Below are 25,232 nucleotides of genomic sequence, written 5' to 3'. Positions count from 1 at the left end.
AGAACTCAAGAACGTGAGGTGGAAGGCACTGCCCCATGCACGCTGGGGTGGGTGTCCTGCTCATTTATGATTATGAATGCCACTTGTGGCATTTTCCCTAATTAATGGCGGGTGCCTTCCCTCCACTCATTAAAAGTTTATTTTCTACACTAATACTGTGCTTGTGAGTGGGGAAGTTGCCTCTCAGAGGCGCCCAGGGGTGGTGTGTAATTTTCCCAGGTTACTGGGTTGGGGCTCGAGCTGGTTCCGTGTTGTATTGTTGAAAAGGAACCCCTAGGTATTGAACCCAGCCCTGGTTGCTACTGGCTCCACCTGGCAGAAGGGTTACAACGACATCCACAAAGCAGTAAGCAGGGTCCTGAATACACCCTTCAGCACTAAGCAGGCCACTAAATAGTACAGTTGGGGCACTAAAGGGGCCCCTGCATACACCTTTTGGAGAACTAAATGGGGCCCTGAATCGTCCATTTGAGACCCTAAACCGGGCACCAAATAGAACATTTGGGGCACTAAACAGCCCAGAGCTAAAAATACCTGAAGGGAATCTCCTCAAGAAAGGGTTTGAGAGGGAAGGCAATGAATATAGGCTTGAGGGTTTCTTTCAGTGGCTCCCCCTTAGGACGGGGGATTTTACTCCCTCCTTCAAGCTGTCAGGGCTTGACAGAGCTGTCTCACGCTGGAGCGCTGAAGAGCAGCACATAAAATGAAACCAACCCTGCTGCAAAACCACACACGCATGCTAAAGGGAGGGGTGAGTGTGGGTGCTGTGGGGAAGAAGAGGTAGAACGGGTTAGACTTGCTCCAGTCCCGCCCCCAGACTTCATTGCAGCCTCCTTTCCACCTGATTATGCCACAGATGCCTCAGCCAAGTCTGAGATGTGTTGAGCTGTCCGCTCTCTTCCTCTCTCTTCAGCCACAGCTGGCTGGGAAAGGCCATTTGGGACCTGCACTGCCCCTTTGCATGGACCTCTGTGGACAGAGAAGTAACAGCGGCCCAGCAGCTAGGTGAAAGTAGCCAGGGGGACTGCAGAGGAAACATCCCCTGGAACAAAGTTGTTTGCAGAAATAAATACCAGGTAACAACTTAAACAAGTGTTGAAGGAAGGGTGCAGTGTCTCAATCAGTAGCTCCTCTTCCTCTCTTCTCAGTGTGTTGCAATGCAGCAGCCAGCATGCTTCCGGTGGCGACTGTGGGGAAAGGCTTTTTAGACAGCAGTGTTGTTTAGGTACTGCCCTGGTAAGGATGGCACTACTGCGGTGGGGCCTGGCAGCTGGCTGGCCTGGCATCAAGAGATTCTGTTAGGGGCTAAGGATGAGAGAGTGAGTGACAGCCATTTCCTATCCTAATCTGCTGTGTGGTGTGTCTGCAGGCTGTTAAACAGGGTCTGTGTGTCACCCAGGAGACTACTATATTGGAGAACTGTGTATGTGTGTGTGTGCATGCACACATGTATAAAACACATGCTCAGGGTTTAAACTGTGTGTGTGTAGTCTGTGTGTTGCGGGGGGAAGGGAGGGTGCTAAAAGCAGAGGAAGAGTTTCCTGTTCAGGGGGTGGGGGAATGTTTCTCCCAAACTCCCTGTTTCTTGGCTGTTGTGATGATAGTTCGGCATGCTGTTTCAATCTACTTAACCACTCTGTGTGTGTGTGTGTGTGTGTGTTTTGTATGTGCATACACATATATTTCCTAGTCAGGACTCTAATCACTAGACAATGCTGTCTGACTTTCATATTATGAGGCAATACTATCTAGTGTTTAGAGGAGGACTGGCAGACTTTGTTCTGTTCTTGGCTTTGCCTCTGATTCACCATAAAACTGTAGGCAACTCATTTAACCTTTCTGTGCCCCATCTTTCCCAGCTGTAAAACAGTAATACTAATACTGTTGAAAAGTTATGTGAGATACTTGGATGAAAAACTCCATGTAAGAGCAAAATACCATTATAATGGCCTGCAAAATGCTTTTTGGCACTTTCTGGATAAAGGATATTTTATAAGTGTCTGTAGCAACAACACTGTAACTAACATTGTTATTTAATTGGTTTTATTTATGAGCCAAATATTTCTGTCATGCTAAGATCCAGATAAATATGGTCATAGTGAAATCACTATTCTGTGCCGATTTAGTTTTAGGATTCAGCGTGGTAGCAGTATTAGTCTGTATCAGCAAAAAGAACAAGGAGTACTTGTGGCACCTTAGAGACTAACCAATTTATTTGGGCATAAGCTTTCGTGGGCTAAAGCCCACTTCATCAGATGCATGCAGTGGAAAATGCATCTGATGAAGTGGGTTTTAGGATTGTGTAGCTATTTTTCTCAGTGCACCTTCTACTAATGGAAGAGACATTAACTTAGATTACAGGCTATTTATTTTGTTCAGTATAGTGGCTGACCAGCAGAGTACCCAATGAAACCAACAGCAATGCTAACACTGATGCTTACAAAAAGGTATTTGTCTAGTCCCCTTAACATTTTGGTGCCAGAGTTGCACTCCTGTATCACTGGTATGGCACTGTCCTAAAGTAAACTTTCCTTCTGGTTGCCTCAGTCTTTTGAATGGAGCATATAGGAATTTTTAAAGTTTTTGTGACTGTACAGTCAAGATATAAGAAGACACGATTTACCATCAAAATATGAGACGCTTCTCACTGCAACATCAAAGGTCAGATTTTGGCTGTTTCAAATGAAGTTCAAATAATTTCTCAGTCCAGTCAATGATCTGACCTCTCTGTAACTGTCCTTGTCAGTATTTTTAATCTCCAATGGGTCTTTCATCTAAAGACACACACTCATCTTTTTTATTAGTTTAACATCGTTTTTCGTGGTTAACAATGTTATCTATTTCAGTAGACTGTGAGTTACTTTCACTTTAGTAACAGAGCTTGTCCCATTTGAAGTAGATTAAATTATTCTGTTCTACAATACAGGTAAACTCCAGCTATTCAGAGGTCTCAGATGTCCGAAACCCTCAGATAATAGGAGGTTGGGTTATTGGGGACTTGCCCTGTAGCCCTCAGCAGTGTAATTGCTATTTTTTAACTGCAGGCTATTTAAAGGGTGTAAATTAAAGGTCTATCTTCCGAAAACAGCTTAGGATCAAAGCAAAAAACTAAGCAAATTAAAAAAAAATCACCCTTCCATCAATATTTCAAGAGCAAGGCCTCATACATAGCAGCCCTGCCTGCAAGAGCTTACAGTCTTGGTAATGATATATGCAAATTGCTGGCAACTGAATAGGTGCTGATGTTCGTTGGTGGTGGTAATAATGGTCATTCACGAGTCTTTCATCTCTGGATGTCTGAGTTCACTACTGACTTTAGTCACCAATGAAAGAAGTGTACTGGTCTTGGGCAGAGGCCACTCCTTTTGTGGCTCTGGGGTGGAGAATGATAGGAAACAGCAGGACTTAATGCATCAAGAAGCACTATCTGTAGACTTTTCTTGTGGCTTATTTTCAGTTTGCAAGGTGAGCAAGCAACTTGCTGAGGCTTTTCTCTGGCTTTTCACCCTCCACTCTGGCCCCACTGACATTTTCTCTTACATTTTGCTGAGTGGAGGAATGGTAGCTACATGGAGAAGTGAAGAACATGCTGCTTAGCTAGACTTCCCTTTCACGTGGTCCCAGTGTAGCTTTTTCCCTGGCACTGCACAATGGTTGGGGACTTCTGACATTTTTTAAAATTTTGTTTTGATTGTAAAAACAGCCTAGTTAAACCTGAATAACAGACATAACCAAGGAGATCACATTTCATAATACTGATAATAGGCTAAACTCTTAGGTCCTGTTTTCAGGAAGAATCCATCTAATAATGCTTTGGAAAGATAAGCAGAGAACACCATGTGGCTGCTTCATGAACCGAAATATATCAGAGGCTGGATCCAGAATCTCAAGAACTTAATGTACCCTCCAATTTGCAGGCCTGCAGGGTGGTTGCAGTGGAGCAGGCGGTCAGGCAAGGTTCTGTTGGAGACAACACAACCTAGTGTGTTGGTGTGAAAAGGGGACAAGATATGGGTGTACTTCTTAAAGGCTTTAGTCAATTCCTTGCAAAGCCCTAGGGACCTTTTTACATCATGTTAATGGAGAAGGACCTCATCAGGATTGGCATGTAGGTGTGGCAAAAAAAAGTTGGCAGGATGAATGAATGCAGAATTCTTCTCGAAGGGCCGCTCACTACCTTAAGAAGAAGGGTGCATAAGTCACTAGGGAAACTGATACCCTGCCCTGCCCTCAGAGGCTGCTAATGGTTTCATCCAACAACAGACCCAGTGCCACACTGCTTGATTTAACCAGCTATGAAGGGCATGGGTCCCACTCACAGGTAGCAACTGGAAAGTCCTTCAATCTGGTTGAAACTCAGCTAGAGATGATGAGGCTGTCTCTAGACACAGATCTGCTTCCTTGGAAACAGCCATTCCAGGACAAATCTGATTAATTTTATCCACAAAGAAGATACAAAACTCATCACAGTGATTAATATTTGACTGTGTTTCCAGGCAACAGCAGCCAATCCTGGCCAGATTGTACATCACCCAGAACAATCCCCCTGGATGACATTTTGCAAACACCATTCCTGCTCATGGTGATTCCAATTACTTTCTCTCCATTACTCTCTGCCCTCATTGCAACTCCATCCATCCTCTCTTCCCCACCTGGAAGCCATTAACCACCACTTTTCTGATTCCTCTTCATCCACCTTCCTTTCTGGTTTTGACACCTGGCTGCCCCTGTTCCTCTACTCAAAACTGCTCTCCATCATTTTCAGTGCGGCCTTAGAGGCCCCATCGCAATCTTGCCTAATCTCTCAGCCTCCCATCTCCTCACTGTCACTGCCTTGTTTGAGATTCAGCCCCAGATCAATTCTCCCGCTTGCTAAAATGGCCTCTCACTTGTCCTCTTTTTCATTAAACACTGCTTCCTCTCTGATCTCTGGAGAAAATCCCATGTCTTCAGAGTTTCTCCACTGTATAATCATTCTTTCTTCCTTCATTTTTGCCATCCTCCTGGTCAGGCAACTTCACTTCTCCACTCTAACTGAATCCCACACCTGCAATCCCAGATACTTATTCAAGGCCTTTGACACCTTCATAAGCCCATCCTCCCATCCCCACCCCGAGGATATTGTGAATTTTTTCAAAAAGAAGATTGAGAAGATCCAATGTGACCTCGCCTCCCCTTCACCCCACCTACCTATTTTGCTCAGGTCCATTCACAAGGTTCCTACTAAAATAGACTTCTGTTTCTATTTTTTCCCCATGTCACTTTCCCCTCACTTCGAGTCTCTCCACTGGCTTCCAGTTCTCAACCACATAAAATACAAATTCTGTTTTTTTTCCTTTTTAAGACCCTTCCGAACTTTGTTCCTCTATATTTGTCTGCTAGGGAATATTATCACATTGCCCTGACCCTGTTGCTCCACAAACTATGCCAGCTTTGATCATTCATTTGTCTGCTTCTCCCACAAGAAACTTTACATGTTTTCATGCAATACCCATATTGACCAGAGCACTCTCCTCTCACAAATCCATAAGATACCCTGTCCTTCAAATCCTTCCTCCAGGCCCATTCTGACCTGGATACCTTCAGAAAACTGCCAACTGCAGGCCTACATAACACTTGTTCTGCTAACAGTTTTCTTTATCCTCCCTGCCTTGATTCTACAAATCATTTTTTACACCCAGTTGTTACATCTTGTCATCGCAGATTTTACAATCTAAAGGGGTTACATTTGTACAATGGGACTCTGATCTTGGTTGGACTTCTGGATGCTACTGTCTGCCTAGTAATAATATGTGACAATCAGTTGTTCTCAATGCAGTGATCAGTATTCCAGCCACATGTGTTTCATTTGTTATAGAGCCTCTGTATGTGCAGGTGACCTGTGAGGATGTTTAGGAGACATTATGGATAGCTAAGGACAGGCCATCATTCCAGCAGTCCACTGACTGTACAGTACTGTCCCTTGGAGACAACTAAAAATGACTCACATTTATCAGTCTTCATGAGTAGACAACAAAACAGGTCCTCCAAGGTCAGGCAAAGGTGTGTTCCGACTTCAAAGTCAAGGAGGTGAAAGTCAGGCCATCACAAAGGTGTAGTCTTCACCTAGACTTTCCCAATCCCAATCCAAAACCAAGTGGAGAAGTATGCCCGCCTATCTACTTTGAGCCTGAAACCAGCTAGATAGTTTACACCAAATACACACTCTGGCCCAAATTATCCACTGGTATAATTCCATGGATGTCAATGGAGTTACATCAGCAGAGTGTTTGGCCCACTAGCTGAAATCCTCATTTAAAATCTTTCTTCAATTCACTATGTTTGATAAAGAAGTAAATGGTTTGCCCTCCCCTGTGTATCTGATGGCACAGGGATACGTGTGGTGCAACGTCCCCATTCCAGTAACTAGTCAGCTAAATTCATGTTTTCTATTCTCACTGTAAGGTATTTTTCCAGGTGTGAATAATTTTTCGTCTTCTGCCTGTCTCCAGTGTCAGTTTTAATAAAAAATTGGGACCAAATTCTTTCATGATATTTAAACACTCAAACAAGGCAATGTAAGATCAGAGACAGAGGCCTGAAAATGAAGTGAAGAATTATATACAATAGGCAAGATTTTTTGATGTTTTTTAGAAACGTCTTGATCATTAGCACTTCCTCAGGGAAAGATGTGAAAATGCATGCACTGCTGAACTCTGACACTTGGGAGCACCTCTATTGATCATCTTCCGGAATAAAGCTTTAACCATCTTTAATGAACTCGAGCGCCAAGAAGTGCTGAGCTGCTAGAAATGTATTACAGACTTCTGTATCAGACAAGAAAATGCAAACTATATCTTAGATAAAGTTAAAAGATACCGAGTGATGGGGCCTGGGTATTTTAGGAACTAGTGCTAGGATATGCAGCCTTTCACAACAAGATTGTTCATTTGAATGTGGTCCAGATGGGTAGCGAATTAATATTGTTACCATCTGATAGATGTTGTTGCCCCTTGGGCAGTTTGGGGGGGCCTTGCTGGGTTGTTTCCATTATGAAGGGAAACTGATAATGAGTCAAGTCTTTCTTGGGTTCAAACCCGCTTACTTACAAAGATGTACAAAAAAGTCCTGTTTCCCCTAAGCATAATAGAAACAAACAGGAGGTGGTTTCTTTGTTTCAAAGTCATTCCAGCCTTTCTTGTGCCCCCAAAGAAGCTCTTTCTTTTGGTTTCCACCCAGGGCTACAGGCGTCAGTACTTCTCTGTCTTTCTCCTGGCTTTCTGGTCACTTCCTGTTTCTGACACACACACACACACACACACACACACACACACACACACACACACACACACACACACACACACACACACACACACACACACACACACACACACACACACACACACACACACACACACCAATCAATGCCCCTGCATTTGCAATCAGTCTCAGGGAAACCGCTCATTCTCCCTGAACTAGTTCTTGCTCGGGCCTTCCCAAATGACCCAGTGCCTTGCTGGCTTCTGTTACTTCAGCTATTTTATTCCATAAAGGAGCTTAATTGCTTCTTCCATTTAGCCTGAAAGGCAGATAGCATGCTCGACAACAAGATCTGTGATTGTCCATTGATCAAAAGACATGTTTGCTAGTGTCAGGGACTCTAACCCCGACAGCGAAGTTAGTTGACTGATCACAGAGAGACAGGCAACACCAGCAAGGTCCGATCAAAAGCTCTTTATTGACGAGTGCACGCATCAACAAAGAGCAGCTCGTCTCCAGTGAGAACCAGCAGCTCTTTACATCTTAGTATTAGCCTATATAGATAGTTTTATTACGTCATACATCATTCAGTTGAGCAACCCACCCCCCTTTGTCTAACAACTTGAAACTAGACACTTTTAATATACACACATGCCTAGACTTTGTCTACAACTACAGATTATTTAATAATATCTTAACAAGCACCAAAAGTTAGGAATACAGGGGAGTTTTAAACAAACCTATAACTCAACCAGGGAGTTAGAATCTGAACTGTGGGATGCTAAAGTTTCTTATCAGTTCTTCAAACACTGTTCTTAACACTGCACTGCTGGTACTATGCCAGGAATGCAACCCCTGGTTTATCTCACTTTTTCCAGGGCTTTGTGAGACAATGCTGCTTCTCAGTATTTTTCCACTCTGGGATTACCCAGAAACCTCTGTTAGCCTGACCTCAGTCAGGTTGGTATGCCTGTTTTGTCTGCTATATCTTCATTCAGGCCTAACACTAGCAGCCACCTACACTGTGCAGCACAATATTCAGTGGCCGCTGTAATATGAATTAGGATTTAGAGTGGGTGATTGAGTGTTTCTGAACTATTTACAGCTAGCAGTCCCAGTGCATTTCCTAGTGATCAGGAGTCAACGCCACACAAGAAAGCCACCACCCCGTGATAGTAACCCTGTTACCAGCCTCTTCAGAGGCAAGGGTCCAGGTTTTCAGAATTGGTCGGCCCCCATTATGCCACTGAGTTTAAGTCCCCAGCTTTTCAAAAGTGCATGGCAACAAATTCATTGTTCTCAGTAGGAGCTGAGCACGTTTAAACAGCTGGCCAATTCAGCTTGGGACCTAAATGGGCACTGAGCTCTTGTGAAAATCTGGATATAAGGCTTTAATGGTCTGTTGTGACCAAACTCCCTTTTCAGTCCTACAGAAGGTCTCTCCAGGTCAGGGATGAATCACATCAGGGAAGAGGACATGTTAATCCTGCTGTTGCACTTGTTCCTTTGACAAACAGAAGCAGTTAGTCTCTTGAGCTGTCAGCCTGACACCTTCTTTAGGACCAAATTCACTTTATTCTCTCTCTCGTTTTTTTTTTTAACAAAGCTCAGGTAAAAATAAGTTAGATCTTAATTATGATAGCTTCAATAGACCTAACAGAGTGTAAAACAGAATATGACAAAAGCTCTGCTAAGAGTTAATTTTAGTGGTTGTCTTGACTTGTCTGACCAAAAGGTGGAGTGATATTTACTTGTCAGTTCTATGAGTAACATCATATGCTTACATGCCTGATAAGCGTGTCAGATAGTCATGGAGAAGGAAGTAACTTTTATTTTTGCAAAATTATGACTGTCAATAATCCTGCACTAAGTGGAGGGAGATGGACCAAAAGACTTAGGGCTTGGCTACACTGGAGAGTTGCAGCGCTCGTGGTGGGTTTACAGCGCTGCAACTTAGTAACTGTCCACACCTGCAAGGCACATCCAGCGCTGCATCTCCCTGGCTGCAGAGCTGGCCGTACACCTGGTCTGCCTCAGGTATAACGAGTGCAGCGCTGGTGATGCAGCGCTGGGGAGCAAGTGTAAACAGTGATTAATCTTACTATGCTGTAACTGACCTCCGGAACCTTCCCAAAATGCTTTAAGTACCAGATAACATTCTTTGTTTTGTTGTGATGCCTCTCTTTGTTTTGTTGTGAACTCTGGGCTCCCGGAGCTGCTTATCTAAAAAACAAACACAGCTCCTGTTTGCTGGAGCAGAGGCAGGCGGGGGAATTCCTTTGGAATGTGCACAGCTAGTGTTTGCTAGTGTTTGCTTGAGGAGAGAGATAATTTGCTTGAGGAGAGAAGTGGGGGGAGGGGGGTCCGTTTTAAAACAGCTGCTTATGTGGTCTGAAGGCTATTTGCATTTAGTGAATAAGAGAGGGGTGGGGGAAGGGGTCAAAAGTTTTAAAATGATTGAAGGTTGGCACTGTGTATCTTCCAGTCCTTAGAACTTGCAAGGCAGGGAGTTCACAAAAATCGGCTCCAAAAATCCACTCTCTCTGTCTCCCCCACATTCCCTGTCACACTCCACCCCACCCCCCTCTTTTGAAAAGCACGTTGCAGCCACTTGAACGCTAGGATAGCTGCCCATAATGCACCACTCCCAGCAGCGCTGCAAATGCTGCAAATGTGGCCACACTGCAGCGCTGGTAGCTGTCAGTGTGGCCGCACTCCAGCGCTTTCCCTACACAGCTGTACAAAGACAGCTGTAACTCCCAGTGCTGCACAAGTGTAGCCATGGCCTTAAGGTATTTTCCACCTTGTCACATCTATGACTGTATATCAGACTGAAATCCTGGCTCCACTGATGTCAATAGGACTTTGATGGGGATTGGGGGAAAGGATTCTGCCCCATGTATTCAAGGGAAACAGAGAATGGCAAAAAGTACTGTTATAAAATGTATTAATATTAAGCCTGATTCTACTGTTGCTTGCACTAATGAAAATAAGGAGTAACTGCAGTGAAGTCAATGGAATTACACAGGTATAAAACTCATGTTAAAGGAAAATCAAACTACTTTATGGAATTGCATTAAAAAAGGAACATTCAGCAGAGCTGTATCTAGATACTATCCTTATATTTCAGTCTTTCCCCTACCAGCACTTTAAAAAAAACCCCTTATATATTGGTTTTTTAACTCATTTTCTACTGTCTTTCAGTTTTGCAAACACTGAAATCATTTAGCGAGAGACCCCACACTGTGGTTAGGCTGAAATTAACGTTATGTGTTTCCCGCACATTAGTGACTTGTTCAGTGTCTTTCCAGGCACAGGGAGTAAATATACAGTCACCACTAAAGAGTGGGCATGTGTTTTATTTCATTACATAGGCCCGGGTTATTCCATCAAGCCACCACATTGGGTCAAAGCTGGTGTGGGGCTGCATCGCTGAAGTGGGTCTTACCCCAGTGTAGCACACTGCAGAAGGGTCAGCATGTGCTCCCCAACGCAGCTAGTCATGAGACCAACTCTATCTAACCCCAGGTGAGAATGGATAAGCTCCAGGCAGGGACTGGCTGGGTTATAAGCCAATACACTTTAATACATGCGCAGGCCAGAGCACATGTGCCTCTTCCCTAGACCATGTAAATAATCCCCCTCCTCCTTTCCCCGCTCCTCACTTCCCAGGACAGGGAGATGTATTAAATTTTGGTCCCCGGAAGTAACAGTGAGGTGAACTGCTCCTTGTTCAGTTCTCCTCATTCACAGGCACAGGTCAGCCTGCTATGGAACCTGTGGAGAACTAGTTTTTATGACCTTTGACTATCTCATAGAAAGGGAATTTAGGATTATATTTCCACTTGCAAATAGTGATGAATTAAACGCCCATTCAGAAACCATAGCAATACATTCCTAGTTCCTTGTGATACCAGGATATGTTTCTGGAGGGCTGACCAGGAACCAGAAGCACACACACCACCTGCTAATCAAATACAGATAACTGGATCTGCGTGTATGCATTTCCCAGGCCTTGTTTGGAATAGCCAAGCCACACAGAACAAACAGCGTTGAGGTCTTTTTTTATACCTCATGTTCCTGTGTGAAGATGACAGTAAAGATACATGGTGTATTGTATAAAAGGAGAAAACAACTGTAACAAACAGAGGGTATAATCTACCCTAGGGCTGCCAATTTTGGTTGGTCGAATTCCTGGAGGTTTCATCACATGACATAATCTTTAATTCCTGGAGACTCCAGGACGATCCTGGAGGGTTGGCAACCCTAATCTACACTGCAGCTGGGATCATGCTTCCCAGGTTAAGCAGACACACTTAAAAGTAGCAGCATAGCTGGTGGGTAGCAAGAGTGGCGGCTCAGACTGGCCACCTGAGTACAAACCCATCCGGACCACAGGTAAGTACTCAGGCCCAGTACCTGTACTACAGCTTGAGCTACCCCCAGCTACAATGCTGTTTTTAGCATAGTGGCTTGAGCAACGCTAGCATTGTCTAACTGTCTTTCTGTGCTGGGAAGTGCACTCCCAGCGGCATTGTAGACATATCCTAGTGCAGTGTTTCCCAAACTTGGGACGCTGCTTGTGCAGGGAAAGCCCCTGGCGGGCCAGGCCGGTTTGTTTACCTGCCGTGTCTGCAGGTCCAGCCGATCGCGGCTCCCACTGGCTGCGGTTCGCTGCTCCACACCAATGGGAGCTGCTGGAAGCAGCAGCCAGTATGTGCCTCAGCCCACGCCACTTCCAGCAGCTCCCATTGGCCGGAGCAGTGAACCGCGGCCAGTGGGAGCCGCGATTGGCCAGACTTGCGGAGGCGGCAACATATGTCTACACTGCAACATAAACCCAGGGTTAAAACTCCGGCTCAATCCTAACCCCTCTTCTCTTTAGACATGAGTTGCTCTAACCCAGGGCTTGGACTCACGGTCCCAGGACCTCACAGTGTTAGAGGGTCCGAGCCTGAGTCAAGCTGGGGACCCAAGGTTTCAAGCCCTATTGCTGTGCAGTGTAGACAAAGCCCTACCACACTTACGCTCTGGGAGTCTGCCAAAAGTATTCCACAGCCCCATAGGTGGACTTTCTTTGTCCTCTGGACAGTCAAGTTCGGTGGACAGTCAAGTTTTCCCACACTGCACCACAAACAAAGAGCTAGCACAGTCACAGTTTGGGAGGGTGCTAGGAAGTCTCAGTTATGGGGGTGGAGGGGTGTTGACCTGGGTCAATCTAATGCAGTATAGATGCTGGAGCCCCAGGTTGGGACACGGGTTTCAAAAATTCCTAACCTGGGATTATATATGAGTGTAGACGTTCAAGACCTAGGTTAACAAACCCAGGGTTTGATACCTCAAGTTCCACTAACCCTGGGCTTACATTTCATTGTAGACATACCCTTAGAGGTCTAACCCCCACCCATGTAGTCCTTTCTCATATAATCTGTTCCACTTACTTCAGTGGGGTGACTTGCATGAGAAAGATCACTTCCAAGAGCAAAAGTATGGAGAATCAGGCTCTTAATTGCAGCAACTCTAAACATAAGAAAACTGAAGTGTGAAGTATTTTTTGAATGAACAGTACCTACAGCTGAAGTACCAAATAATCTGAGAAATGCTTATAACAGGTCACAGACTGACACAATTAATGTGCATGGATCAGCTCCACAGATGTAGTTAATCGGTGCAGCTCCACTGAAGGCTATGATAAGGCTGGCAGATATATTTCATTGAAAATTTTTATTATTAAAATGAATTTTTAACCAAAATGAAAAATTTAATTTTCATGAAAACTTTCCTTTAAGTTACATTTTTTTCAATGAAAAAATAGAAACCAAAAACGTTTTGAATTTCAAAAAACTGAAACATCGGTTTTTGAGTTTCAAACACCAAAAAATTGTTGGTTCCTGGATTTTGTTAAAAGCTTCAAAAAATCCGTGGAAACCTTTGCAAAAAAACCCACGTTTTCAAAATTTTCCTTGAAAAATAATTGGCATTTCATTCATCTAGGTCTAGTCAATGGAGCTATGCCAATTTTCATCAGCTGAAGATCACTCAATGTATCAAATCATTCTGAAATCAGTATGGAAATAATTGAAAAGGTTTTTGGGTTTTTTTTGAAAGTCGTCTACTTTATCTAAACCTTTGCCAATAACTGTTTAAATCAGAGATAATCTATTACTAAAGCTAAGTTTCAGTAACATACAGTACTGATCAATATGATCCAATCTATTCCAGTCAGGGCATAAACTGAATGTTATATCTTTCACTAATGTGACATCACATTCTGAGGATTCACATTTGCCTTCACAGTTTGGCACAGTGAAACATAAACACATTCTGACATTAAATTCAGACAGCTGGAGGTTGCTTCACTTTGCTTGGAAGTCTGCTCTTCTGCTGTCTTGATCTTCTGCAGGGGCGGCTCCAAGCCCCAGCACGCCAAGCGTGTGCTTGGGGCAGCATGCCGCGGGGGGGTGCGCTGCTGGTCGCCGGGAGGGTGGCAGGCGGCTCTGGTGGACCTCCCGCAGGCGTGCCTGCGGAGGGTCCGCTGGTCCCGCGGCTCCAGTGGATCTCCCACAGGTGTGCCTGCGGGACGTCTACCAAAGCCACGGGACCAGCGGATCGCGGAACCAGTGGACCCCCCGCAGGCACGCCTCCGGGAGGTCCACCGGAGTCGCCTGCCACCTTCCTGGCAACCAGCAGAGCGCCCCCCGCGGCATGCCGCTGTGCTTGGGGCGGCGAAATGTCTAGAGCCGCCCCTGATCTTCTGGCCCTATTTACATAGTATTCCTTGTGATCACTGGTTTTTGAAAGAACATTTTCTGTTTTGAAAAGATGCTAATGAAAGGAATAATGCTGTACCTGATAATGTCACCACTGTTAATGCACCAGCATTTATTAAAACAAACGTAGTTGCAAGTAGTGGCTGACAGTCATTTCCATCTGATGGCTCTTTGGCGGCATGTTTGAAATGAGTTGGGTGGCTCTTGGTTGTGCTCCCTGTGGGCATATAATCACAAACCATAAACTACCACCACGGCTAGCACATTTGTTAGTTCTCTCAATGGAAAAGCATTAAAGCATTAAAAGGGCCATGGAGACTGAACTACCCTTTCATTCCTATACTCCTGTACAAACCGCCCAGAGCCCAGGGTATTTACGCATGGGTGCTGACGTAGGCATTGCCACAACTGCTGTGCTACAGCACTCTGGCTATCTCGGGTACATCTACTTGAGCGTCAATCACACCCTGTGATTTCAATACACACATAGCCCTAGAGACGCTTATTCTCCATGCCAGGGATGAGGCATTTCAGTGGGCCGTGTCAGAGAAGCTAGCACTGATGCTGCCCATGCCATACATATCCCGTGCATAAACAAGATATTGGTCTCCTACTCTGCTGATCTGGCATATTCAACACTTTATATGTTATGATATAAGAGGGATATGTTGCTTAATCTCTGTAATAGAGGCATAGTATTCAGAGGGGAGAAATAAAGAAAACAAAATCTTGGGTTTTTTTGCTATTCAGGTTATTTTCTAAGCAAATCCTTTAGCTCAGTGATACTCAGACAGGCTCACAGAAGTGGCTCTTCAATGTGTCTCCTGAGGTTCGTTGCAGCACATGGCATTAAAACACTGTGTGGTTTAATTATTAACCAATCAGCATGTTTTACTATGTTATTAGCCAATTGTAACTGATAAAATAATAATTCTTGGTCACTCATTTTGCTGTGAGAATAATATATATATATATAATATCTCTCCTTGTACTGTTTGTTTAATATATGAATATACAGTACTGTAAAAAAAAGCTTGATGAACATACTACTACTCTTTTTTTTTGGGTAATGATCACTAATTTGGTTCCTGAACCACTGAGGTTCTTTAGAGTTCCTTGGCTTATTTTTTTTTTTACTGTGCACCCACCCCACATTTCAGTTGAATTTAGATCAGATCAGTGAAAAAAAAGAAGACTAAATAAACAAAAAAACACTCAAAAGCACTCAACATTAATGATGAAGGCAGCGCGTCGCGGCACCACTATTTTTATTTTAGTTACCATTTTATCACAGGATAGTTTTTTTTTTTTTAAAGCACCAAATGTAATGAAACACTTAAAATTTAAAAAAAAAAAAAATGGTTTTAGGGTTTAGCCCTCATGGTTTCAGAGAAAAAATGAAAAAAAAACTGTGTGTGTACACCAGAATCAGAAGGAAAGAGGCAAATCAATAAAAAGAAAAATTTTTATATTTTTTTTTTTTTTTATTTTTTTTTTTTAGTTCTTTTTTTTTACTTAAACTTTTGAATACTTAGAAATTCTTGGGCCTTCGCATGCATGAGGATGAACTGAATGATCATGACATGACCTCTTCTGGCCTTAAACACTAAGGATTTCAGCTCTGAGTGTTCAGCACTTCTGAAAACTAGTCCCTAAATGTCTCAGGATTCAGCAGCTTGTGAGAAACCTCAGCCGTGTAGTTCCATTGCATTCAATGGAGCTAAGCCAGCTGATGATATTTACACCAGTTGATGCTGTGTAGCTCAATGCTTGCTGCAGGGTTGGAGTGGAAAGTCAGGTCTGTGCTGATCTATTGAAGTCAGGGAGGGAGACAACCTGAATTTGTTTAGCAGATTAAATTAGTTTTTTAATGGGATGATGATGATGATGGATATTTTTATTTATTAGTGACTTTTTAAATTAATTTTAATTTCCCATCCAATAACATGCAGTAAAATTTTCATTTTCATCTCAGCTATTTGTTTTGCAAGGTCATCATAAAAGATAGGAATATGAACAGGCAGGCCTATGAAGGGGCAGGCAGCTCTAAGGGATTTAATAATGTTGCTAATTTCTATTTTTCTTTTTGGCTGGCTGGCTGGCCATGTGACTTTTGTTTGCTACATAGCTAGTGTACATGATAGTTATGGAAGGTGGGTCTCCATTTTGTTTCATGGTGCAGGCATATTTTGAAAGTAAGGTGGAGTGGTTTTAAATCATCAGTTCTCCTATGCCAAAAGGTAAATATTATTATCAAACAATGAATGGCATCTTTTTATTGCAGCAGTGCTTTATCTGTTCCCATATTTCTATTGCTTCATATACCATTGACTATTAAGCTTTATTATTCTCCTTTTAGAGTGAGTCTAAAGAACGTTATAAAAAACACAGGAATTGAAGCTTTTTGCTGTGGTGCTCAGCTTGCTTGCTTTCTGTGGTTGTGGCTGAAATCATTTCATATCATAGTCATTGACAGTTTTTAAGTAAAGTCTATATCATTAAATCTATATCCCATTCATCATTTTAGGATTTTTTACACAGAGTGCTCTAGTGAGTTACTTTTTTTAGAGTTTCTCGATCTACATCAAGGTTATTGAGAGCACAATTTGAACCCAGCCGACCTAATTTTGATCTCCCTTACACTGGCATAAATCCAGAATAGCTCCATTATAGCCCATGGAGTTTCAGCAGTGTGAGAGGCCAATCCAGCCCAGATTCTATACATGATATTTCATTTTTTTTCTCAGCTTCACTCCATCACTCTCACCTCCACCTATCCCTCTCCTTCATCTTACATCTTCAGACTTCAGCATCCTTCTCACTCTGCCTTCTTCCTCACCCTCCTCCTCCACAGCTCACTCTCACATTCCCAGGAGTTCATTTCAAAAACCAGTTAAAAAAACACACCTCTATATATTCTACATGATACTTTATGAGCTTTGGTTTTCTCTATCCCCTGTGCCTCTATCTCATCATTGTCCCCTGTCCCCTCTTGCCCTTTCTGTAATATTGTTTTTTATTATTATCATTTATCATTTGTATTACCATAATGCCAAAAGTGGCAATGTAGTGCCGGTATTAGTGTAGTGCCTGTATTTAACACTTTGGACTATGGATTGTGGTCCCATTGTGGTAGGCCTCTGGTTCTTTCAAACTTCCTTCCTTGACTGAGTTGAGACCTCTCCCCTTGTGATAAAACTTATAAATTAAAAATTTTTAATAATATATTTAACACCATTATTAATAGCTGGGTTTGGGGGGGGGTGACAGAGAGCTGAGACTTGTGACTGTAATTCTCCATCCCACTGAGGTGGCCCCCCACAGTTTGACCCCCCCAGGAAACCCACCCCCTTGATGGAAACAAAGACCAAAGACCAAAGACCCAAAGAATTCTGATGCAAGATCTTCTGTGTTTTAGGCTTTTGTACTTCTCTGTTGTGTTTAAAGCTTTTCTTAAAGTTTTAACACAACAACACAATGGCACAATGGAGTACCCAATATAATACGTTTACACAAAAACAGACAATTTGACCACCAAACACACAGGGCTGCTGGGGAGGTTCAGAGAGAGTTAGAAAACCTCAGAGATAAGAACACCTTGGGGATCTTGTTTCTAAGAAAATAACAAAAGTTAAACTATTTAAACAAGGGTTAAAACTGTTCTTTTAAAAATTTACAATTTGAACATTGATTTATACAGCTTTTAAACTTTACTATGCAGAAGAAAAAAATGCAAAACAAAAAAAACTTTTACAACAACAGCAAATTTTTTTTTAATTTTTTTTTTTTTTTTTATTTATTTTTATTTATTTTAGTATTTTATTTGTATTTTGTTTGATTGCATACTTCCAGTGATGCTCAAGGTCCAATTCCTGAGAGTTGAGTGGTTTAGCTCTGGTGTTTGTAGGAGGTTCTACTTACTGGGAGAACACAGACACTGGACTCCAGAAACACAGAAGACAACAGAGGCAGAGGGAGAAAAAACTACTGAGAACAGGACTGCTACTCAGACCTCAGGCCAGGGGGGCCGGGGGGGGCCCGGCCCGGCGGGGCCCCTTCAGGGCGGCCTGGGAGCCCCAGCCCCCCCTGGGCAGCCTCAGGCACAGGCCACGGGGTGCAGGCCCTGCCTGCCTGCCTCACCTGCCCCCACCACCCCACATTCTCCAGCTGGGGGGGGCAGCAGGCTCTGCAGGAGTCCATGCACTGCCCTCACCTGCAGGGGCACACCTGCAGCCCCCATGGGCCTGCCCCACCCTGGAGCTCCATATGGAGAGCTGGAGGGTACCCACACTGAGGGAGCAGAGGTGTTGAGGCCCCCCCCCCCCAGCATGTGTGCCCAGGCCCCTGCCCCACCCCAAACCCAGGGAGCCTGCAGGGACATGCTGGCCAGGAGCCTGCAGGCTGCCTGGGGCAGGCAGAGCTGCTGCCCCTGAGCTCCTGCACACCACTGCCACTCCACTCCCCCTCCCCTCCCCCCACACCTGACCCTGCCACCCCCCTGACCCTCTCCCCCAACCCTCTGCCCTGCCCCTCCCCCCTTCCTCCTCCCTGCCCCTCACCTCCTCCCCCCTGCTCCCCCCCCCTTGCCCCTCCCCCCTTCCCCCCCCCCCCCCTCCCTCCCCCCCCTGCCCACCCCCTGCCACCCCCCTGCCCCTCCACCTACCCCTTCCCCACCACCCCAACCCCTGCCCACACTCCCTCCCCCACCCCCACCCCACCTCCCCACCCACCATTGGCCACCTACATAATTTTCCCACCCCCTCTCAGGGCCACCCACATCAATTTTTCTCCCTCTTTGCTACCCCTCTTCTCTATATCGATCTCACCATTTCGATCTCTGCATTTGTAAAGCTTGTAAAGCTTTTTTATCTAGGCACATTAACATTAGCTCTGTTATAGAAAATTAGAAAGCTCTGCTCTCAGGAAGTGCTTGGTGGGAGAGGCCAGTCCCTGTGGAGAGAGGACACAGCCGGGATATTACACTGTCTCACCTCTCTCTCTTTTTATGCTTGAACACTGAATGAGTTCTCTCCAAAGTGAGACCAAACTCTTCCTCTCAGACCCTGTTTTAGCCACCAGTTACTGTCTTGCAGAAGAACCCCGCTGAGTCTTCTTCCACTCTGTCCCTTGGGGACTGTCTCAGGAAAAAGTTTAGTTTTGGGGCGTGCCCTGAATGTGGTATAACTCCGGCTCATTCTGTCTCTCTTGGTAGGGCGAGTTGTAGCCTGGAGCCTTATGTGAAGAAAACATTGATTTTGGCTGCTGAGAGTTTGAGCCAGGGTTCTGTCAGCTCTAATGTCCTGCAGGGATTGAAGCTGCCCCAGCAGGTAACAGAGAAGTTGTTTCCAAGATTGTGCCAGCCTAGGCCATTAAGGGCCTTAGAAACTAGATTTCAAGGCTACTCAAGTGCCTAAATTTTTTTAAAAGCACCTGAATAGCTTAGGCACTTAAATCCTAGGCCAGATTGAAATCAATGTGAGTTAGGCACTCAGTCTGCTTAGACATGTTTGAAAATCCCATTAGGCACCTATCTGCAACTTTAGGTGCCTAAATATCTTTGTAAATCTGGCCCTTAGTGATCAGGACAAATACTCAGAACCAGAACTGGAACTAAATGGGAAGCCAGTGCAGGCTAACAAGCATATATGTTACATGCTGTCTTTGACCTGTTCCACTAAGTCTATGTCTACACTACACAGCTTCTAGCAGCACGGCTGTGTCACCACAGCCGTGCTGCTAAAAGTCGCTGTTTGTCGGGTCTCCTGCCGACAAAAAACCTCCACCCCCAACAAGCAGCATTTGCTGCCAACAAAGCGCTGTTCACACTGGTGCCTGTCGTCAGCAAAACGTTTGTCTTTCAGGCAGGGGCGGCTCTAGCTTTTTGGCCGCCCCAAGCAGTCATGCGCGGGAGGCGCCCCGGAGCCGCGGGAGTAGCGGACCTCCCGCGGACATGACTGCAGAGGGACCGCTGGTCCCGCGTGGCTCTGCTGGACCTCCCGTGGCTGCGGACGGCTCGCGGGTCCCGCGGCTCCGCTTGAGCTGCCGCAGTCATGCCTGCGGGAGGTCCAGCCGAGCCGCGGAACAAGCGCCCCCTCCGCAGTCTTGCCTGCGGCAGGTCCAGTCGTCCCGGGGCTCCGGTGGACCTCCCGCAGGCATGACTGCGGCAGGTCCGCCGGCCCAGCCTGCCGCCCTAGGCACCAGCCCCCGGCAGTAGGGGACGCCCCCTACATTTTGCCGCCCTAGGCACCAGCTTGTTTTGCTGGTGCCTAGAGCCGCCCCTGCTTTCAGGGGAGAGTGGGGTTAACACCTCTGAAAGACAAAGCTTTTGTCGTTCAATTGCCAGTGTAGACATAGCCTTGGGAGGCAAGCACTGTGGAATGGACAAGCTGCAGGTTTTTTTGGGTTTCACTTTCAATCCCAAGTACAGTCCACTGTTATACTTCACTATAATAGAAAAAGGGGACTGATCCCCTCTTATCCACGCTAGTTTTACATTGGAGTAATTGCACTAAGTTCAGTGAAGTTACTCCTGATTTATACCAGTGTGTGATCAGACCTATTCTCTTTAACAGACCAAAATATGGAAAGAAACTTCACATGAAGGAAATCAAACTGTGTCTGAGCCGTAGGCATAACGTTTTAAAAAAAATCTTATCTTTTGCAAATCTTCTTCTCTTTGCACTGATGCTCTGTGAAGCATAATTTAAATTGGTTTAGATAGAAAAAGGAAAACAAAATCCAATATTGTTTATATCAGACCACTCAAAATAAATTAAGATCAAAACCATACATCTCCAAACTTTTGATGAAGAATATTTTCTTATGGGTAGCATAAGATATATTTTTCCAAACACTGCTGGGAAAAGGGTTTGGGTACTATTCAAAATATCAACTCAAACATGCCAAGAAAATGGACTGTATAATTGTTCTTACTGTTCCAGTGAATATTCAAAAACACATGCTGTAAGGGGCAGCCTAAATATACATTTCAGAATTTCATATGTACTTTTTCTTGTTCTGTCTCAGCTCCATTTATTTCCTTTAAAAATAACTGGTTCATCGACTTCCATCCGTCTTCATTACTTTGCATAAGAATACGCCATATTCCAAAAGCTTAAGGGACTGCACGCAAAGTATGAGTCTTGGCAGTAGATAATTAAGCAGAAAGAATGCCAAGTGAGTACTTGTAGTGGGTATAAATTGTTCTTTTCCTTTTTTTAAATGTGCCCATACTTTGCGTTTTCTTGTTGTTCACATTAATTAGTTGTCTACATTGCTCATTAAACAGGCTGATTTTCTGTTGAGATTCCTTTCAGTCATAGATCTTTTTCCCTTCCTCGTTCACCGTCCCATTTTCCGTGTGCTCTAGTGCGGTTTATTAATGGAATAGATCATGGTAGGCATTTTCAAAAAGCTTTTTTCTTCTCCTAGGCTTCAGTGGCTAATTAAAGAGGTCGTTGCTAAGAGATGATGGAAAGCATCATTGAGAGGCTCTGATGTGCTCTCTTTCTTACCTTCGGCATACAGGTTTTGGACCAGAGTTTGGGAGTAAATGGGATGGCAGCGTCCCAAAATACTTCTGTGACCAGACCTGTGACAACGGACAGAAGAAAAGGGGACTGTGCCAGTCCTGGGCCACTAGGAGATACAGAGTCAAGCAGGACAGAACGGGACCCAGGGCAACAACTAGCCATGTTGGGGTTCTTTCAGATCTGTGATGTGGAGGGCAAAGGCTTCATCATTCGGCGTGATATGCAGGTAAAGTAAAATTGGTGAAATGATGCAATACAATAGTTTTACCATATACAAACCCACATGTAAAATGGAAGTTCAAAGGAAATGTCAAATTTATAAAACTCAGAGCAATTGATTTCACTTTTCACTTAACCTGGTGTAACTCTACTGACTTCACTGGGGTTACTCCTGATTTACAGCAGAATCAGAAATGTGTTTAGTTCATCTATTTTCTCTTACAGATTTTGTCAACAAATGCCATTCCAAGCCATTCACTCTGCTTTCCCCAACCAATAAAATGGTACAAAACCTCAGTCAGAACGTATTTCTAAATATACTTATGCAAACAAAAGAGTATTCTATGTTATTCTGGTATGTTCACATGGTGCTTATTAAATCAATGTTTTTTGGAAATAATTTTAAAAGTTAAGGGGCCTAATTCTGAGTCCATTGAAGTCAATAGGCAAAATGCCATTGACTCTGCCAAGAACAGGATCAGGCCCATGCTGTGGAAATGTTCAGAGAGATATTCTATCAGGTGTGTTGTGGAAAACAACAACAACCCACTCTGCAGCTATTCATGTTGTACATTCAGAGCACTCGTTGGGTGTATTCATTAATTTTTTACTTCAGTGCTAATGGATTAAATAGAATTTAGGAGCAGTAGCAAAGTAGTGACAGTGGAAATGTCTTAAATACATTTTTGGGAGGATTTAACACCTTCACATACAAAGCTGTTTAGTGTAATCGTAAAACGTGCCGAACACACGGAGAATTACCCATTCTGAAAAAACCAAACAAATCAATGCTCAGGTTGTTAACAGTTGCAGGTTTTCTGCTGTGTGTGTTTATGAATTTTTTTTCCTTCAAATTACTTGTTTTACTGACTGCAAAGTTTAAAAAAAATGTTAGAGTAAACATTTACTGTTGGTTGTAGTGCTTACTACACTGTGTAGTCCCACTGAAGTCATTGAAATCACAGTAGTAAGTGTGTTATTCCTGGTAGTAAATGTTTGAACGTTTGGACCATTAGGCATCTTTCTAGATCACCATTTTGTTTGATTTATGTATATGGATTAAAATGGTAAAAAGAAAATAGGATTTAATTTTTAATACAAGGGAACCCTCACGTATTTTTGAACTTTAATGTCTGTTGCTACAAGAAGGGTAAAAGATATTTATTCCCATTCAGGTCTGAGTTCTACACATACAGAGGAAATGTAACTCTATTTGCTGCAAGCTTCTGAGAAGGGTGATAGAGAACTTGTTTGAATTGCAAAGAGAAGAATGTAATTTTGTCTTTGATTTCACAACATGAAACAGCTCTTTCAGGAGCTGTTTAGCATGCGTGATGAGCTTTATATATGAGTAAATCTCCAATTCATTAAAAATAGATATAAAGAGCACTGGGACTAGTGACATGAAACCACTTGAAGTGGCATTGCATTATGCTTATTTTTGTTTCTAGCTGAGCGGATTAAAGGTGAAACTACAAAAAACATCCTTTTTGAAAACACCGGGCCTGATTCTCCTCTCACTAAACCACTATGTAAATCAGGAGTAATGTCACTGAAATCAATGCAGTTTCACAGGTGTAAAATTGAGGTGGGATCAAGTCTCTCTCTTTGACTTTATATTCTACCTGAGATCAAAAGTTGAGAATTAAAAAAATACAGAGGCCAGCAAATTGGAAAGTTACAGTTAGTGTTAGCTCAGATACTCGGAGCCTGCTTGTCACAGAGTGGCTGTCCCCTTTAAATGAGGCAGGTCCAGTTCCCCTGTGGTAGAACAAGTGCTCCCAGCTTGGCCAGTTAGGAGGGAGGGGCATCACATGGATCTGGGGGAAAAGGGTCTCCAGGGAGAAAGCCCAGAGAGCTGGTGCTCAATTAAAAGAGCACAGGAGAATCCTGCAGTTGGCTCTGAAGCAGGAAGGACTGAGAGAGGCAAAGGGAAAATCCCCTGGGAGCTGTAGCCCAGGGTGGGCCGAGGAATTGTTTTCATGGGTTGGGGTTTTTAAACCTATGTTTGTAAAATAAAACTGCATGGAAAGAGACTCTGGATATGGCAGTGGGTCCTTTGTGGGCTGAGGACAAACCAGAGCCTTATATTGCTCCACTGAAGTCAATGGGAATCTCCTCAATATCCCATCCAAATATACAGAGCAGAGCTAGCCTTGTTTATCCTTTAGAGCTGGGTAACCACCACACCCATTCAGATGAGGAGAGTCCTGCTCTTGCTAGTTCTTTAATTACAACTTCTTTTTTGACTCCCATAATCTATTCATCCCTGAACACAACTCTACGTCTGTGATATCAGACTCTTGCAGTAACATGTACTAAAGATTAATTTATATCTCATTATGTCACTCTTATTTTGAAATGACTTTAATATTGTTCTGATCCATTTTTGTCTCACTGATTCCATATCAAATTTGCTCAATTTCCAAGTAAAAGAGGAGGCACCTTCAAAAAGAAACTGTAATATAAAATACTTTTTGTTTATGATAATAAAAATTAAATTATCCTAGAAAATAATGTACAAATATAATATATATAAATAAATTTCAATAATAAAATAAAAATAACATTTGAAATGATAAAATAGAGAAGTAAAATAAATTAATAAAATAAATAAAATAAAATAGTAACATAAAATGAATAAAATTGTCAACACTGATATGTTTTATTTAGAAAAAATTGAAATGTTTCATTTCAAACATTTCAAAATGGATATTTGGGGGGTGCGGGGTGAGAGGAGTTTCCATTTTGCAGGAAATTTAGAGTTCTGTCATTCTAAATTACTGATGTTCTTGTCTTGCTCTTTAGATTCTTCTCTTCCACTAACCACTTTTATAATAAATAGTGTAATGGAGGCATGGCTTGTCATTTCAGAGACTTCATGGTGAGCTACCTCTTAGCCTGGAGGAGCTGGAGAAAGTATTTGATACTCTGGATGCAGATGGCAACGGTTCACTTACACCTGAGGAGTTCACGACAGGATTAAGTGAGTTTTGGAATGCAAATCTGTGTATATCTCCATCCATGTTCAGTACTTCATAGACAGGTAAGGAGACATGGTTCCTTAAGGAACCTGCAGTGTAGTCCTGATGCTTGCAGTGAACCCTGCACAAAAGGCCACCCTGACATACCTGAGCACAGTTCTGGTCCACCTTTATTAGAAGACCTCCTCCATTATGCAATTCATTTTTGTCAGTCTCTTGATTAGTTGCTTCAGAGAGGTTTCATGTTACCAGAAAGGAGTTCTAGGGGATGCCTTGTCAGTAGGTCTGGTCAAAAAATTTCCATCTAAACTGGTTTTCAAGAGAAAATTAGGTTTTCCACTAAACATTTTTCACAAGTGTCTGCTTTCCATGGAAAATTTTGATTTTTCACCAAAAAAAAAAGAATGGCCAAAACCCAAAATATTTTGATTTGGGAAGTTTGCCAAAGTGCTTGAAGGGAACTGTAGTTTGGATTCCTCATGTTCCCA

The 25,232-nt window shown here is 43.4% G+C and overlaps 1 protein-coding gene across 2 annotated transcripts in view; it reads left to right on the top strand.

Moving 5' to 3' along the window:
- The first annotated feature begins 819 nt into the window (after positions 1-819).
- CRACR2A (calcium release activated channel regulator 2A) overlaps positions 820-25,232 on the top strand; it is a 103,839-nt gene continuing 79,426 nt past the window's right edge. The window contains exons 1-3 of one of the 2 annotated variants that reach the window (XM_039520410.1): positions 820-1,076; positions 21,537-21,767; positions 24,635-24,746. In XM_039520410.1, the coding sequence (XP_039376344.1) occupies positions 21,567-21,767; positions 24,635-24,746 (313 nt within the window). In that variant the 5' untranslated portion in view covers positions 820-1,076; positions 21,537-21,566. Of the gene's footprint in view, positions 1,077-1,242; positions 1,320-21,536; positions 21,768-24,634; positions 24,747-25,232 lie in introns of those variants that run through there. The other variant, XM_039520411.1, reaches the window with a different exon arrangement.

This window comes from Mauremys reevesii, linkage group 1, assembly GCF_016161935.1.
Source record: "Mauremys reevesii isolate NIE-2019 linkage group 1, ASM1616193v1, whole genome shotgun sequence".
Classification (NCBI taxonomy): Eukaryota; Metazoa; Chordata; order Testudines; family Geoemydidae; genus Mauremys; species Mauremys reevesii.
Note: the sequence above shows the minus strand (reverse complement) of the source record. Positions and strands in the feature narration are given on the sequence as shown.